The sequence below is a fragment of the Petaurus breviceps genome, unplaced genomic scaffold (assembly GCF_028583685.1).
Source record: "Petaurus breviceps papuanus isolate PSGF00001 unplaced genomic scaffold, PetGlider_PUasm1.0 688, whole genome shotgun sequence".
Classification (NCBI taxonomy): Eukaryota; Metazoa; Chordata; class Mammalia; order Diprotodontia; family Petauridae; genus Petaurus; species Petaurus breviceps.
The window spans coordinates 26,226,301-26,242,518 of record NW_027186457.1 but is presented as its reverse complement, the minus strand read 5'-3'; the positions used below and the strand labels follow the sequence as shown (position 1 = coordinate 26,242,518).

At 41.5% G+C, this 16,218-nt stretch overlaps 1 protein-coding gene across 5 annotated transcripts in view; it reads left to right on the top strand.

The window, feature by feature from the left end:
* The first annotated feature begins 1,643 nt into the window (after window positions 1–1,643).
* Window positions 1,644–16,218, top strand: part of FXR1 (FMR1 autosomal homolog 1) — a 62,337-nt gene continuing 47,762 nt past the window's right edge. For all 5 annotated transcript variants that reach the window (XM_069104803.1, XM_069104802.1, XM_069104801.1 and 2 more), the window contains exon 1: window positions 1,644–1,776. In XM_069104803.1, coding sequence (XP_068960904.1) covers window positions 1,726–1,776 — 51 coding nt within the window. In that variant the 5' untranslated portion in view covers window positions 1,644–1,725. The remainder of the gene's footprint in view (window positions 1,777–16,218) is intronic.

Here is a 16,218-nt window from a genome sequence, read left to right as displayed (position 1 = left end):
TCTAAGTCAAGGGTGGGGAAACTGTGGCCTTCTAAGTCCTTGGGTGCAGCCTTTTGACTGGGTCCAAGTTTCATAGAACAGATATTTTTATTAAGAGGATTTGTTCTGTGAAATTTGGATTCAGTCAAAGAGCCACAGTTGAGGACCTGGAAGGTTCTGTGAAACTTGGACTGGGTGGAAAGGCTACACCCAAGGACTTAGAAGGCCACGGGTTCCCCCATCCCTGGTAAAAGCAGGTATCTCTAAGACCACAACCTCCCTGAGAATCGAGGTTCTATCATTTTAGAAGCAAACAAAACAACTTTTGTGCCTTTTATGCTTACTCTACACGGTGCCTGGGACATAGAAGGCTTTCTGTTGATTGCAAGGTAATTGTTCAAAGGGAAGAGATGTTTTCTATTATTAGGTCAGCACCACACCAAGGCTGGGATTGTGACTCTACTGGGTGCCCCTGAAACGGCAGAAATGCCAGCAGGTGAGGGAAGGGGGTTGCGGCCTGTTGCTTGAGGGGACACCAGCTATGAAACGGAATCTATTCACCTCTGAGTGTGCTCAGGTACCCCTCAAAGTCCATAAGTTGGGGAGCTGGGACAGTTCTGCATCTGCAAACTACATCCTACAACTTCCCATCCGCAAGACCCAGCACACAGTAGACTCTTCGTGGTGATATGTAGATTGATAGAATTTTTATAAGCTAAGAGTTGGAGATGCGAATCCCATAGACCGCGGGCTCCTTGCCCTCAAGGCCCTCGGGTTCTACCAGAGATGGAAAAGGGAAGCCAGGTGGCAGGGGGTGAACTCAGTCCGAGGCCCAGGGTCTGCACTCCACTCCATCAAACAAAAATCGCCCCGGGGGCCTCGCCTACGAGGAGGCTCCTTGCGCCCTTCTGGCCAATGGACCCCTCTCAGGGCAGTGTTTTGGGGGACACAGAACATAGTTTTCTGTAGGATGCCAATGATATTGAAATATTGTGAGAACAGCCATTACCGGTGCTCTCGGAGGCCCCGAAATCGACTTCCAACGCTCTCGGGGGCCGGGGACCCAGAGCGAAGACCCCCCCCCCCCCATCTAGGGCGCCTCGCTGCTCCGACCTAAGCGGGCTTGTCTGCGGGCGCGGAGGGGCTCACATTCCACGAGGAATGGAACGTGGGCCCCTCGAACGGGGTGGGGGAGGGGTGCCGGGCGATTCGAACCCCTGGGGGAGGGGGTCAGGTTCTCGGCCAAGTGGGGGAGGGGGGCTGGCTAAAGCATGACCCAGGCGGGGCCGAGAGGCGGGAGGGGAAGTCCGCGAAGCAACAGCGGCGGCTGCGGGGGGGAGGGACGCAGCAGAGGGCGCCCCTCCCCTCCCCCACTCGCCCCGGGCTGGCCCCGCCCTCAGGCCCCCGCGGCACTTCTCGGCTGGCTGGCTCGCAGGCTCGCCGGCTGCAGCGGGCGGGCGGAGGCAGCCGGAGGGTCACGCTGCGGCCGCGGCGTGCTGAGGCCCGGCGGGCGGAGGGATCCGGCTGGGCGGCGGGAGGGCGGGAGCGTCTGGGGGGGCGGGGGGGGCCGGGGGGGGGGGGGGGCCGGGCAGGCTGACGCGCCGGGGGGCGGGGCGGGGGACCCCCAGTCCCCGCCCTGTTTTCCCCCCCCGCCCCTCACCCCACCTCCTCCACGCCCCTCCCCCCTCCTCCCCTCTGGTTGGAAAGTTTCTAGAACCCCTTCCCGGCGGCCCTTGCGGTTCCAACATGGCGGAGCTGACAGTGGAGGTTCGCGGCTCCAACGGGGCTTTCTACAAGGTAGCCGGGCCGGGGCTGGGGCCAAGGCCGGGACTGGGCGGGGAAGGGGGCGGCGGCGGAGGCTTGGGGGGAGGAGGTGGACGCGAGGCCGGGCCCGGAGCCGGGGCCGGAGTCGGAAGGGGCGGCCCCGGGGGTGGGCGGCCCTGGCTTGGGGCGCGGGCGGGCCGGCGGGCGGCCCGGGCCGGGCCCTGCCTCCTGGCGCCGCCGGCGGCCGCGGTTTAACGGTCTCGGGGCCCCTGCTCAGTTAGGCTCTGAAGCCGCGGGGGGGCCGGCCAGGGGCCTCCGGGCGCCGCGCCGCGCCAGGCCGGGCGGGGCGGGCCCGCGCTACCCGGGGATTGTGGGTTCATAGGCCCTCCGAGGGGGCGGGGAGGCCCCAGCGGCAGCGCCCGCGGCCCGGTGACCTTGGGCCGGCCTCTCGGGCTCCGCGCGGGGCCTCGCTCTACCGCTCCGAGAAGTGGGGGTGTAGGGCCCGGGAGGCGCCTGCCCATGGTTGGAGATCTCCAGAATGTCTCCTGGGAGCGTGTGGGGGGGCTGCCCTTATTTCGGGTGTTGTGTCACTCGGAGCATTCTGAGTCCTGTTTGTGGGGTGGGGAGGTTTAATTGGAGGGCGAAAAGAAAGACGAGGAGGTCCGGGCAAGCGGGGAAGCGTGGTCAGGCCTGGAAGTGCAGGAATCCGCTCCTCCGAAAAAAAAAAAAAAACCCTGCTCCCCCCCCCCCTCCCCCCCTCCCCCCCCCCACCTCCCCCTCCCCCCCCCATTCGTTTTATACTCCCGCCCCCACCGAGGCCGGGGTGTTATCAGATCGATACGAACCCCCTCCCAGCTCTTCCCCTCCCCCCAGCTGTCGCCCGTCCGTCATCCGGCCTAAGCCTGGTCTCGGATGCCTGGGAGGCTGGGCTATTTTTGTGGAGGCCTCTGCTGTCCGTCCGTGCTGCCCGGCCGGAGCAGGGCTTGCTGGCGGCCCCCCAGCCGCCCCCTGTGCTGGGGGGCGGGCCCTCCTCGGCTTTTCGGGGCTGCGAAGGGTGGAGAGTGGGCCAGAGCCCTGAGCAGGGCCCTTCCCCGCCCGGCCTTTGTGTCTCGGGAAGCTTTGTGCGCACCCCGGTCACTCTGGAGGAGGGAGACGCCTGACAAATGCGGGGCTTGGGGCGCGCCCCTCGACCGTGGGCCCGGGAGCGAAACTTGGGCTGGAGGGGTCACTGCAGTCACCACTCCGGGCCGTTTCAATGAAATGCCACATGTGCTTAAGTATTTTAACTGAAAGTTCAGTGTTTTCAAAGTGGATCTAGGACTGTATCAGTCTTAGGAAACCATAGGGCGCATTTTTTCAGACGTTTAATGCATCTTGGACCACCACGTGGGCAATGGAGAAGGGGACTACATACATTTCATTAATTGTGGCAGCTGGAAAGAAAAATGCAGTGTTTATATTTGCCCTTAACAGCTATTTCCACAAAGTGGTTTTATATGTTGTTTTTAGGGCTCTTAATTTGCAGGTAGGGAATATCATTTTAGAAGCCTCTGTAAAGTATTTTAGGAGAGATGAAACTTTTTTTCCTTTAACAAAATTGGTTTAAAAAACTGGAGAGGACTAAAGATCAATTATGAAGCGTGAGAAGAGGAAGAAGAAAATGCAGACAAACCCTTTCTCAATAGAAAATAAATATTTATTTTCTAGACTGTAACCCTTTAAATTATCGTGCAATGCACCTAGGACAAAGTGATTGGGGCATTCAAGGTTCAGCTATGTGTAGTAGAAAATACTGAACTTGGAATCCCTACTACAGCTCTTCTGTAATCAGAGATTGGTCTGCTGACCTCGCTTTATTTAGTTTAACTTGTCTGTAAAATGGGAATGGTGGTACTATTGCTACTACTCTACCTACCTGACTGGGTTGTGGTGAGGAGGAAGAGGCTTTAAAAGCTAAGAATAAGTACTATTCTTAAACATCTGGGGAGAAACTCTAAAAAATAATCTAGAACTTCCCCTTGATAATTAAAAAAGAATAAAAACTCTTAAAATGCAATTTTATTAGCTTTGACAAAGGATTTTTAACATTTAACTATTGCCAAAGGATACACTTTCCTTAGGGAGAGGTGAAAGTTAGGGTTACACTATACTTGTGCTTATGTAGGGGAAAGTTTCCGTGGTGTCCTTTCTAAGGAAAATAATGCCATGTTGGTAGCATGAAATTTGAGGCCCTCCTTGTTAATTAACTCCATTTCATTTTGTATTTTCCTTTAACATGTACTCATACACACGTGTACACTTCTATATAAAGACTTGGAATTCCAGCTATAATTTGTCATTGAGTTCTGAAATCCAAAATAGGAGATTAACTGCTAAAATTAGCTTTAAAATATTAAATTATAGTGTAATTTACTATTCAGAAAATTTAAAGAATTGAAATATCTCTGCAGTTAGTTATGATAGACCAGGTAGCTGGTATGGTAAAGGTTTGTATGTATTTTTTAAAAGTTTTGTTTGTATTCATAACCTTCAGTATATTTGCCATCAAAAATTAGGCATAATGGAGGAAGATCAGGTTATTAGTAAACATTGTTACCCACCTTAATGCTTTTGCTAAGCCATTGAAGCAGCATTGAATTTAGGTTCCCTGGTCATCTCATTATAAATTTTTGTATTACATTTTAGTTGACAAAACACTTTGTTCATAACTGTCAGAAATAGGCAATATATATGTTTGAAATGCTGAAACTCTTGTGACTTACGCAGGAGAGCCAATATTTAACGTGTCTTGATCTCTGCTTTTCCCCTACATAGTGCCCGGCTTAAATGTATTATTAAATTCTAAGAAATTAAAGTGTAAAATAAATATATTAGTCTATTTGTCTTAACCCTCTATTATTCCTAATTCTATTTTTCACCACCTAGCTATAAGGTAGGTAGTACAAGTATTAATTTTAAAGATTGAGGCTCCATAGAGCTTAAATGAGTAGTTCCTGACCATAGAAAGACTTAAGTGCTAAAGTTTTAGTTGAATACCTTTCAGGTATTGTATTTAGGAGCTGTCACTAAATTCTCATCAGTCTTTGTTCATGTGCTTCTCCCAAAGGAGAGAACAGTTTCACAATAATTAATGTTCCACATCAATCCATGTCTTATAGGTAGTCATCTTAAAAGATGACGATTTGCATTTTTAATTGCCTCATGAAATGATTCTAACAGATTTGTTAATGGTACAAAAATTGAAACCAAATGGTTAAGGTTTGTAGCTTAGAAACTCAAAAGATCGATCTTTTTAAGTAAAAACTTTTAAGATTGCAATCTAATTTGAAATGTAAATACTAAGTTCTCAATTGAAGTAACTAAAGTTTCGCTTTCCTCCAGATACTTAATAGCTGTATCTCTTATGAGCCTCAGTTTCCTCATTGGTAAATGGGGATGGGCAGTACCTCTTCATGTACTTAACTAATTGTTGTATGGATCAAACAAGTTATATAAAGTGTTTTAAGCACGTTAATGAACCTTGCAAATGTACTTGTTGGGTACATATCTGCAAGTTATAAGATTACCATTTTTACTGTGAAACTAACTGGAGAAGCAGAAAAGTTCCTATTGAGGCTGGTCACATGTTTATCAGAACTTTTACTTTCCACCTTATAATCACTGTGGAATAGAACTTTTTCCAAAAGGGTCATGTGCAATTCTGTTAAAAAATTTTTTTCTTTAGTAACTATTTCAACATGATGGATTGGTTTTCTTTTGTTTCTATGCATTTTTTCAATTTAAAAACATTTTGAGAAGGGGTCTATAGTCTTAAGCAGATTGCCAAAGGGGATCCATGACAAAAAAAAATTCTTCTTTTAGAAGATATTAATAAATACTACATATTTTAAAGATAGGTAGTGCTTTGTCTAAGGTCAAACTGACACGAATGGAATTGTACAGTGTGGTTTGACAGAGGAGTTCTGGGAGTGAAAAATTCATATGAGGAAATTTTTTTGCCTTTTAAAAAAAGGTTAAAGTATCAATTCTAACCTTAGCTTTTACAGCTGAATGACATCATTGGGGGGGGGGGTGGAATGAGCTGATTTGCTCTACAGAAGTCTGAAGAATTTGGCATCCCTACCCTCTGTCCATTTAATTCCTTTTGTTGAAGGGTCACCTTTCTCCTTTCTGCTGCTTCCTGCCTTAATAAATAAGGAGAGATGGAATTTTGTATCTCACAGAAACCAGTTCCTTTTCACTTAACAAATAGGTAGCAGAAGGATGAGACAGCCTGCACCTTTTCCTCTCCAGTCTGATCTCTACTTGTATCATACCTTATGATTTCCAGAGAACTTCAAGATGATCTCATTTGATCAAACAAAACAATTCAGTTTTAGAATTATTTGCCACGTTTTAGAAGTAATTGGAGGCCCTGAATTCTTGTTATATGACTGGTTATTATATTGCATATCTGGATGCTACATTTTCTCCATTATAAATGATTTATTGACGTTTGTTTTTTTTTAGCCAGTGTCACCAGTGATATCTACTTATGTCTATAGAATCTACCCTTATGACAAATAGGCATGGTCAAACAAAACAACAAATTGACCATTTCTGAAATGCATAATTTTCCTCCAGTGCATTTTTGTTTAATTTGTTTTAATATTTAATGATATTTCAGTGCCATGGCTTCACTTTTAATATCCTGAAATACATCTCTATGCTTCTGTTATTTGTATCTCTGGTAATTGAGTTTCAGATAAAGGATTCTGTTTTTTTTACTCGTGTTAAGAGACATTAATAGTTATCTTGTAAAGGGCCAGAATAATGGCCATTTTACTTAGTACCAACTGTGTGTAAATGAAAGGATAAACCATTAAGCATCTGTTATTTTAAGATATGCTAAGGGATGGTGATAACAAATAGGAAAAAAAAAAACTATAGTCCTTGCTCTCCAGGAAGTTAAGTTCTAAAGGGGAGAAACAACATGAAAAGAAAGTTCAGCTGTTGGGGGACAGGGGGTCCTTAGGTTACATCTCTAGATTAGATGATGGTGCCAGATGTCTGCATTATGAGCATGAAGGCTAGTCAGGTAGGGAGTTTGGTAAGGATTAGAGGACCCTAGGGGAGGGGACATGCAGAGGTAGATGTAGACCTTGAGGTCCTCCATCTCACCAGAAGGAGTAATTGGTGATTTATCTCATCCAAGTTTATTGTCCCCATGGAATGAAGTCAGCCTCGGTTCATGGGTATGGTGAAGGAAAGGGGGAATATACTCTTGTGTTGGCAGGGCTTCCTGGATTGATTGTAAGCAGAAGTTGAGGTTTAGGGAAAGAGTAAATTGCTACACCTGCTGGTTTTTTGTGGGGGCAGTCCCTATCCCCAAGAAATTTCACTCTCCAGTTGTAACTAGTCAGCATAATAAATTTAGTAGATTAGGGGTTGCAGGCTAGGTTTACTACAAATTTGTTATATAACCTCAGCTGGGTCATTACTGCCCTGAGGCAATCCTTTTTACACCTCTCTAATCCTCTGATTATTCTACTCACCCTGGCATTTTTTCCAAACCTTTTTCATCTCTCCTCAAGCCTCCCATCCTCATAAAACCCTCAACTTCATCCTTCCATCTATCTCTGCTAACTGTGTGTCTAAATTCTTTGAAGGCCATTTACAATTAGTGCCTCCCTTTCCTTCTCTTAACTCTGCAGTCTGGCTTCTGAGTCATTCAACTGAAAAAGCTCTCTCCAAGGTTATTAATCAGTTAAGAGCCATTCTAATGGCATTTCCTCAATTTTCATCGTTCTTGTCTTCTCTACAAGCTTTGGTGCTATTCTTTGACGTTTTCCTGGATACTTTCTTTGCTAAGTTTTTTAGATTTTTCAGATACCCTGGTTCTCCTACCTGTATGACCACTTCTTCAGTCACCTTTGCAGAATCTTCATTCAGGTCATTCCTCTTAACTGGTTGGTTCCCCAGAGGGTCTGTCCTTTCTCTTTGCTATAATTTAACTTCATAATCTCATTATCTCCTATGGGTTTAGTTATCATCTAGGCTGATGATACTCAGATCTCTATATATTAATCTATTCTTCTCAATCCTATTGATCTCAAATCCTCAATTCTAATCCAAAATCTCCAGTTGTATATTGAACATTTCCACTTAGATATCCTGTAGAAAGCTACAAAATGTTTAAAAATTTCCAAGCAACTGAAATGCCTTCTTCCCACATTAAAAAGAAAAAAAAAACCTTTGTAATAAAAATGTATTGTCATACAAAACAAATTCCCATGTTGGCTATATCTATAAAATATTTGTCTCAAACTGCACCATGAGTATCGCCATTCTATCAGGAAATGGATAGCAGATTTTTGTCTTTGGTCCTCAGTTTTGGGATTACTCCTACCATCTACTGCCTTTCTTTCTGCTCACATGCTACTTACTGAGTCCACTACAAATTCGTTGAATAATCTCAAGTAGGCCCTCCTTGCAGCAAAGGTAATGCTTTTACATCTTGGGATCCGTTCATTATCCCTTTTAATCACAGCAGTTTTTCCAAGGTTGGTTGTTATTTTTTTTTTTTTAAATCCCTCCTCAAATCTTCCATGGCTCCCTCTGCCTCTGCTCTCAGCTGAGAACCTTACCTTCCTTTTCATCCCTCCTCTTTTCTAAATACTCAGATTTTTTCCTCCTTTATATGGTTACTTAGGAAGAGGTGGAGAAGTCAGTGGTAGTTTCCCTTCCTGAGGCTGCCTGTCCCATCCTTCCCCCCCACTCCCATGCACACTAGATTCCGTCTGTTTACTCCAGCAGAGGTCCCCTCAATAATCCTTAGGCTTAGCTATCGTTGGTCTTTCTGTGTCCAGTCTTAGCTGCATAATAATATGCTGTTGTTGCTTGAGTCCTTCTGGTTACTACATTGATCAGTGTTCTTAAATCATTAGAAGTTTTACAATATTGTTATTGTATAAATTGGTTCCTGAATTTTACTTACTTTACTCTGTATTCATCTGAATTTTCCCAGGTTTCTCTGAAACTGGTTCTGTTCCTGATTTCTTACAGTATAATTATGTTATATTAAACTGTATACCATTACTTGGGTGAGCTTTTCTCCAGTTGATGGGTCCGTTTCTTTGCCACCCATACAAAGAGCTGCTTTAGATTTTTTGTGATGCGTGCCTTTCCTTTTTCCCCTTTCTTTGATCTCTAGGATATAGACCTGGTGACTGTATGGTTGGGTCAGAAGATGCATATCATATGGTTTAATAATGAGGAGCATATAGAGAATTTGCTCTCCAGAATGACCAGACCAGTTGGCAGCTATATCTACAGTACATTCACGTGTCTATTTTGCCACAGTCCCTCTAACACATTTTCACTTTTTGTCAGCTTAGCCAGTCAAGTGGCACAATGGTTCTCCCCATGTTATTTTTAATTTATATTTCCCTAATAATGATTGAGTGTTACGTTGAGTTTTTTCTTTGTGGCTTTTGGTAGCCTGGATTTCTTCCTCTGAAAACTTACTGTTCATGTTTTGATAGCTCCAATTGGGGGAGTGGTTCTTATTCTTAGGAATTTGACTCAGTTCCAGATAGCAAGATATATCTATAGATATCTATTACAAATATAGATATCTATACATGATAGATATTATATACATAGATATCTATCTGTATATCCTAGAATGAGACCTTTATCAGAGCAGCTTTGCATATTTTTGCCTGTTTTCTCTATTTTTAGCTGAATTGGCTTTTGTACAAAAAAATTTTTTTAATTTATATGATCAAAATTGACCATTTTGCCTTTCTTGAATTCTCTTGTTGGGTTATAAACTGTTTTCCTATCCATAGCTCTAACAGGTAACTTTTTACTTTCTCTAATTCTGTTTAGAATGTTGTCACTTTTCATGTCTAAGCCATTTATCCGTTTGGACCATATCTTATGGTGTGAGATGTTGGTTTATGTAAACCTAGGTTCTGCAAGATTGCTTTCCAGGTTTTCTGAATGAATAGTCCTATAGACATTTAAAATTCAACATGTCCAAGACTGAATTAATTGTCTTCTCTCCCCACCCCCACCAACCCTCCCTATCTTCCAAATTTTCAAACTTCCCTACTGCTGTTTAGAGTACCACCATTCTCCTAATCATTCAGGCTTGTAGTCTAGCTGTTACACTCTTATCTGTGCCTAAGATTTGTTTGTTACTAACACTCTGGTACAGCCCCTTATCTCACAAACCTAGATCAGTCTAATAGCTTCCTGGTTGATCTTCCTGTCTTGTCTATCCACATTACAATTCCTTTTCTGCTTATTTTGTCACAGTGATCTTCATAAAATTTGCATGTCTGACCATAACACACACAACTCCTGTGGCTCCTAATCATCTCCAGGACCAAATATTTATAATCCTTTGTTTGGCTTTTAAAGCCTTTTAAAACCTAAATTTCTCCTACCTTTCAAGTCTTCTTATACTTTAGTCTCATGAACCTACTCAGGGATTTGTTTTCTTTTCCTAGATAACTCTCTGCTGTCCCTCATGCCTGGAATGCTGTCTATAGCTTCCTTCAAATCTCAGCTAAATTTCACCTGCAAGAAGCCTTTCTCTATAGGCCTTAATTATTAGTGCTTTCTCTTTGAGATTACCTCCAATTCACCCTGTTATGTATCCTGTTTGCATACAATTCACTTGTCTCCCTTATTAGACTGTGGGCTCTTTGAGGGCAGGGAATGTTGTTAGCCTTTTTGGAATCCCCAGATTTGTCTAACCTGAAACTTAGACCATATTAGTGAATTCTTGTTGACTGATGAATGGTTTGCCTAATTTTAACTGAATAAGTAGTTGTGTGGTAGTTAATTTACAGAAAAGTACATGAAATGAGTGTTGCTTTCAAGCCACCACTGGGGGCTTTTCATGATTTTCCATAACTGTTTTACATAGTTTCTTTGTTTTTCCCAGATAGCATGCTCTCCTTGAGGGAGGCACAGGGATTTTCACTTCTGTTGGATCCTTAACGCTTAGGTCAGTGCCTAGGTGGCACATGGTAGCCATTTAATAAATGATTAGCCATAGGTGTATATTGCAGCATTAGATTAAGTTGTATGAAATGTAATGCTATTATTATGTGGACAAGATAGTGTTTTTTCCTTGAGCAGTTTGTAAAACTTTGCCACAAAGATAATTTTGACATTTATGGGCAATTCATTTTAAACAGCTTTTCATTTTCTATGTCCTTTTATCTGACATAAGAGTTTACTTACAGCACCAAAAAATTGTTGGATAAGTTTTTGAATCACCATGGAGTGTTTTCTAAAATTTAAAATATTACTGCTCATTCTCTAATATTTTTTTAAGAAAATTAAAACTTTAATTTATTAATTTGTTTCCTTTTAGTTTACAGGATTCAATTCCACAATTCCTTGAATTTCACATTTTGTCCCCCTCCCCCCCCCATGGCGGCTTATTATCAAGTATAGGATCTGTAAATACTTTCCCATTATACAATGGTCAGGTTATAAGGATGGATTGTACCAGCTGGAATGAAAAATGGTAAAGAGGACATAAAATCAAATAAGAGAATGAAAAAGATCAGGTATTTTGCTTCCACCTGGATATAAATTTAGTTCTTTCTAGTTCTTTCTCTGGATGCACGTTTTTCTCTCCATCATGCGTCTTTTGGGATTGACTTATATCCCTGTATTGTTGAGAAGAGTCCAGTCTATCAAAGTTGGTCATCACACATACGTTGTGTCTGTAATTGTGTACAAATTCCTCCTGGTTCTACTCTTCTCACTCAGCATCAGTTCTTTTAAGCCTCTCCAGGTAAATATGAAGACGGCCTGCTCCCCGTTTCTTATGGCGCAATAGTATTCCATAACATGCATATACCACAACTTGTTCAGCCATTCCCCAATTGATGGGCACCCCCTTAATTTCCAGTTCTTTGCCACAACAAAAAGAGCTGCTATAAACATTTTTGTACATATGGGTCTTTCTCCCATTTCTATAATCTCTTTGGGATATAACCCTAGGAGTGGTATTGCTGGATCAAAGGGTATGAAAGTCATTTATAGCCCTTTGGGCATAATTCCAGATTGCTCTCCAGAAAGGCTGGATCAGTTCACAACTCCACCAACAATGCATTAGTGTTCCAGTTTGCCCACATCCTCTCCAGCATTTATTATTTTCCTGTTTTGTCATCTTAGCCAATCTGACTGGTGAGATGTGGTACCTCAGAGTTGTTTTGATTTGCATTTCTCTAATCAATAGTGAATTAGAGCATTTCTTCATGTGCTTATAGATAGCTTTAATTTCTTTCTCCGAAAACTGCCTGTTCATATCCTTTGACCATTTATCAATTGGGGAATGACTCGTCTCATTCTCTAATATTGATTAAAAGTACAGTATATGCTAAAGGATACTCTTAAAGGTTGCTTAAACGTTAGATCTTATAATATTTAAATTAAGGCAACTATTTTGATTCTGGAATTGGAAGCTTATTATGCAACTATTAATTGACTCAATTTATTTTTAAAATTCAGTTTTATTTTCAATTCTGAATTTTCTCACTCCCAAATCTCCCCATACAATTTCCCATACAACAAGAAAAACAAAGCCCATTATAAATATGGAGTAAAGCAAAACAAATTTCTGAATTTGTCATTCCCCCTTCTCCCAAGGAGGGAAAAAGTTTTAGTCTGCACTGTGTTCATTCTTCCTCTCTCTGGAGGTGGGTAGCATGTTTCATTATGGGTCCTCTGTAGTTGTGGTGGGTCCTTGTATTGATTGAGTTCATAAGTCTTTCAAGGTTGATTATCTTTATAATATTGCTGTTGCTGTGTATATTGTTCTCCTGGTTCTGCTAACTTCACTTGTCATCAGTTCACACAAGTTTTCTCAGGTTTTTCTGAAACCATCCTGCTCATTATTTCTTATAGCCTAATAGTATTCCATCTTACTCACATACCATAATTTGTTTTGCCATGTCCCTAATTAATGGTTTTTCCCTCAGTTTCTTCAATTCTTTTCCTTGAGAAGAGCTGCTACAAATATTTTTGTACACATCTCTTTTTCTTCTTTGATTTCTTTGGAATGTAGACCTCCTTACAGTATCACTGAGTCAAACAAAGGGTATGCCTAGTTCCCGGTGAGTTCTTGCCAGGATAGCTGGGATATTTGGATTTACCGGACACCAGGGTCCTGTAATTGTCTTTTGTACATCATACACCTAAACTGTTCTACTGGTCCATCTATTTCTTAGCCAGTACAAAGTTGTTTTGAAGATTGTGTTGTCTTACTACATTAATTCCCTTGATATTCTTGACCTTTTTGTCCCTCAGGATGAATTCTGTTCATTTTCTTCTAGTTTTATGAAATAATTGTTAGTAGTTTGGTAATGGCATTGAATAAATAAAGTAATTTAGGTAGTATTGTCATTTTTTTTTTTTAAAGCAATTGGGGGTAACTTGCCCAAGGTTACAGGGCCAGTTCTTTTTTTGTGTGGGTGTTAAGTATCTGAGGCCTGAACCGATCCCAGGTCCTCCCAACTCGGGGCAGGAGCTCTTACTCACTGTACCTCGGAGCCGCCCCTAGTATTGTCATTTTTAAAAAAAGATTGGTTCAGCCTACCTATGAGCACTTAATATTTCTCCAGTTCTATATATAAAGAATGCTTTGTGATTTTGTTCATATAGTTCCTGTGGATGTCTTTGGGAGCCCAAGTAAAATTTGTTTCAGTTTCCCCCCACTTCTCTCCTCTCATATATATGTGTGTATATATGTACATATCCACATATATACATATGTGTATACAAGTACACACACATACGCACACATTTTTTAAATGGAATTTTTCCATTTCTTCATGATGTATATTTTGGATAATGTATAGAATAAACACTGATACTTTACATGGATTTATTTTGTATCCTGCAACTTTGCTGAAGTTAATTGGGGTATTTTTTGTTTGGTTTTGGAGTTTTTCTAGGGTTCTCTAGGTCAAATATATTGTCTGCAAAAAGCGATCTTTTTGTTCTCTCTTTGCCTATTCTTTTTCCTTCGATTTCTTTCTTATTGTTACAGCCTGCATTTATTTCTAGCACAATAGCAAATGGTAATGGTGATCTTTCCATTAGTAATGGAAATCCTTGCTTTAGCTGCTTGATCTTGCTGGAAAGGTCTCTAGCTTATCCTTATTACAAATGATGCTGGCTCTTGGTTTTAGATAGAAGCTACTTAGCATTTTAAGGAAAGCTCCCTATTGCTTTGATTCCTTTGTGACAAAATGAACTTCATTTGCAAGCTTGTGATTTGGGGATATAAAGTAAAGGAGTAGTCTTCCCCCCCAGTGTCCTGTGTGCTTGCTTTGGGTAATCTGCCTTGTATCTTAAGGGAAAATAAAAGTTGTATTTAGAGAACTTAATATTTAGTGAACTCAAATTTGAGTTTAAATCTATGATTATTCCTATTGGAAGATCTGAACATTTTCATTAAGTGACAATACTGTGAATGTGAACAAGGATGTAAAAAATTATCCTTACCAAAAGATAACTATAACAAGTTATAATTATACCCATCAAGTGATTCCTCTGACATCTTTTGTTAGCATAGTATGGATATTTCTTCCTAATGCTAATTAAGAATTAAGTGAAGAAAATATCAGAGCCAGACTTGTTTACTTAATTTTTATAACATCTATTTTCTGTCCCTACCTCCCTTGTATTTGGGAAGGGCGAAAGTTAAGCAAAACAAATTCCCCTCACTAGCTATGTGCCCAAACTATATGGCTCGTTCTTCATCTTAAATCCATTCCTTCTCTCCAGAAAGTGGGTAGCATGTTTCATCAGGAGTCTTCTGGAATACTGAAATTGGTCTTTCAGAATTTTGCCTTTACCATGTTGTTTAACGTATATTGTTCTTTTGCTTTTGCTCACTTCACTTCTATGTCAATTCAGATATATCTTCCCAGTTTGTCTTGAAACCATTACTTGTTACTCAAAATACAATAGTATACCATTATAGTCACATAATAGTCACATCATTCCAAAAGTCATGAGCTCTTCCTTAGGATTCAGTTCTTTGCCACCATTAAAAGAGCCGCCATAAATAGTTTTGGCGCATGTTCCTTTTTCATTTTTCTTTGAACTCTTGGGGTATAGCCCAGTAGTGGTATGGCCAAGTCAGAAGGTATCCATGGTTTAAAAATTACTTTGGGGCATGGTTCCAAAACTGCTTTTACAGAATGAGTGGACCAGTTCCACCTTTTGGAACCCAAGGAAGTGGGGCAGGAATCCTTTTTATTCTTTGTAGTGTTTTCATACAAAAGTGCTTAAATGTGGAAGTAGGAATAGTGGTATTGAACTATCCTTTTTTCATCGTGTCCTATGTCTGGAAATGGCAAATAGGCCAATGGAGTAAGACAAAAGAATGCTCTGCAGGATCAGATACAAGCTCCTGGCCATGTAAAGCCCCATCCCATTCTAACCTGAATTTACATTTCCAGACTTATACATGCTCCCTCACATACACTGCATCTTCCCTAATCCATGCCTTTGCTTGCTCTGGTTATCATTCCTCATCCATGCCTCTTAGAATCCCTAGTTTCTTTCAATGATCTATTTAATCACCTTTTCTGATACCCTTTCCCAAATACTTCCTATTCTGTATCTGTTTTACATAGGATTTTGTCTTTCCTATAGAAAGTAAAACTCTTTAAGGTCAGACTGTTCCAACATCTTTGTTATCTGGACGTACCCAACCATTAGTAGGTATTTAATCATTGTTGATATTTGACTCCAATCACTTGTCTAGATCAGAGCTATTTGTTCATTTCATTTATGACTTAGCTATGATAACTGCATATTTTATAGTGTTGAATTTCTTTACTTCCTTAGATTTTGTCTGCTCTTTCTTGAGTACTTAAGGGATCTCTGATTTCATAGGTGTGGGTACTCTACTCACTGTTGTTCATGGTAGATTTAAGTCTGTACCTCCACTGTATCACAACATGGATGGGACTTTCTGGTGATGAACCGGCCCCCACAAATTTGGGGTGACTTTTCAGAAACTGAAAAAAATAGTATAAAGTTAAATTGGGGGGAGATAATGATAATATTGACTTGGAATTTTAGTAGTCAGTCATATTGAAGAGCTTGACAGCTTTGACTCCAATTCCTGGCTTTTAAACTTCTACCACCCCACACTAATTTTGCCACACTTAACTAATTAACTAACTTAATTGCATTCTTTTTTCTGACCACAGCTACATAGATTTGTCTCCAGTTCATTCACTGGCCCCTAAGCTTGTAGCCTTTACCTCTGTTGGGGCTCTTGATTCCTTGAAGCATCACTTTCAGTCTATTTCCTCCATGTAGGCTTTTGCTTGTTTTTATATCTAGCCTTGAAGGTCTAGTGTGCCTCTTCAATAAATGTTTCACCAGTTACTTATTCTAGAAACCCTTGACCAGCAGATAATCTAACTTTGTCCTTTACTAAGA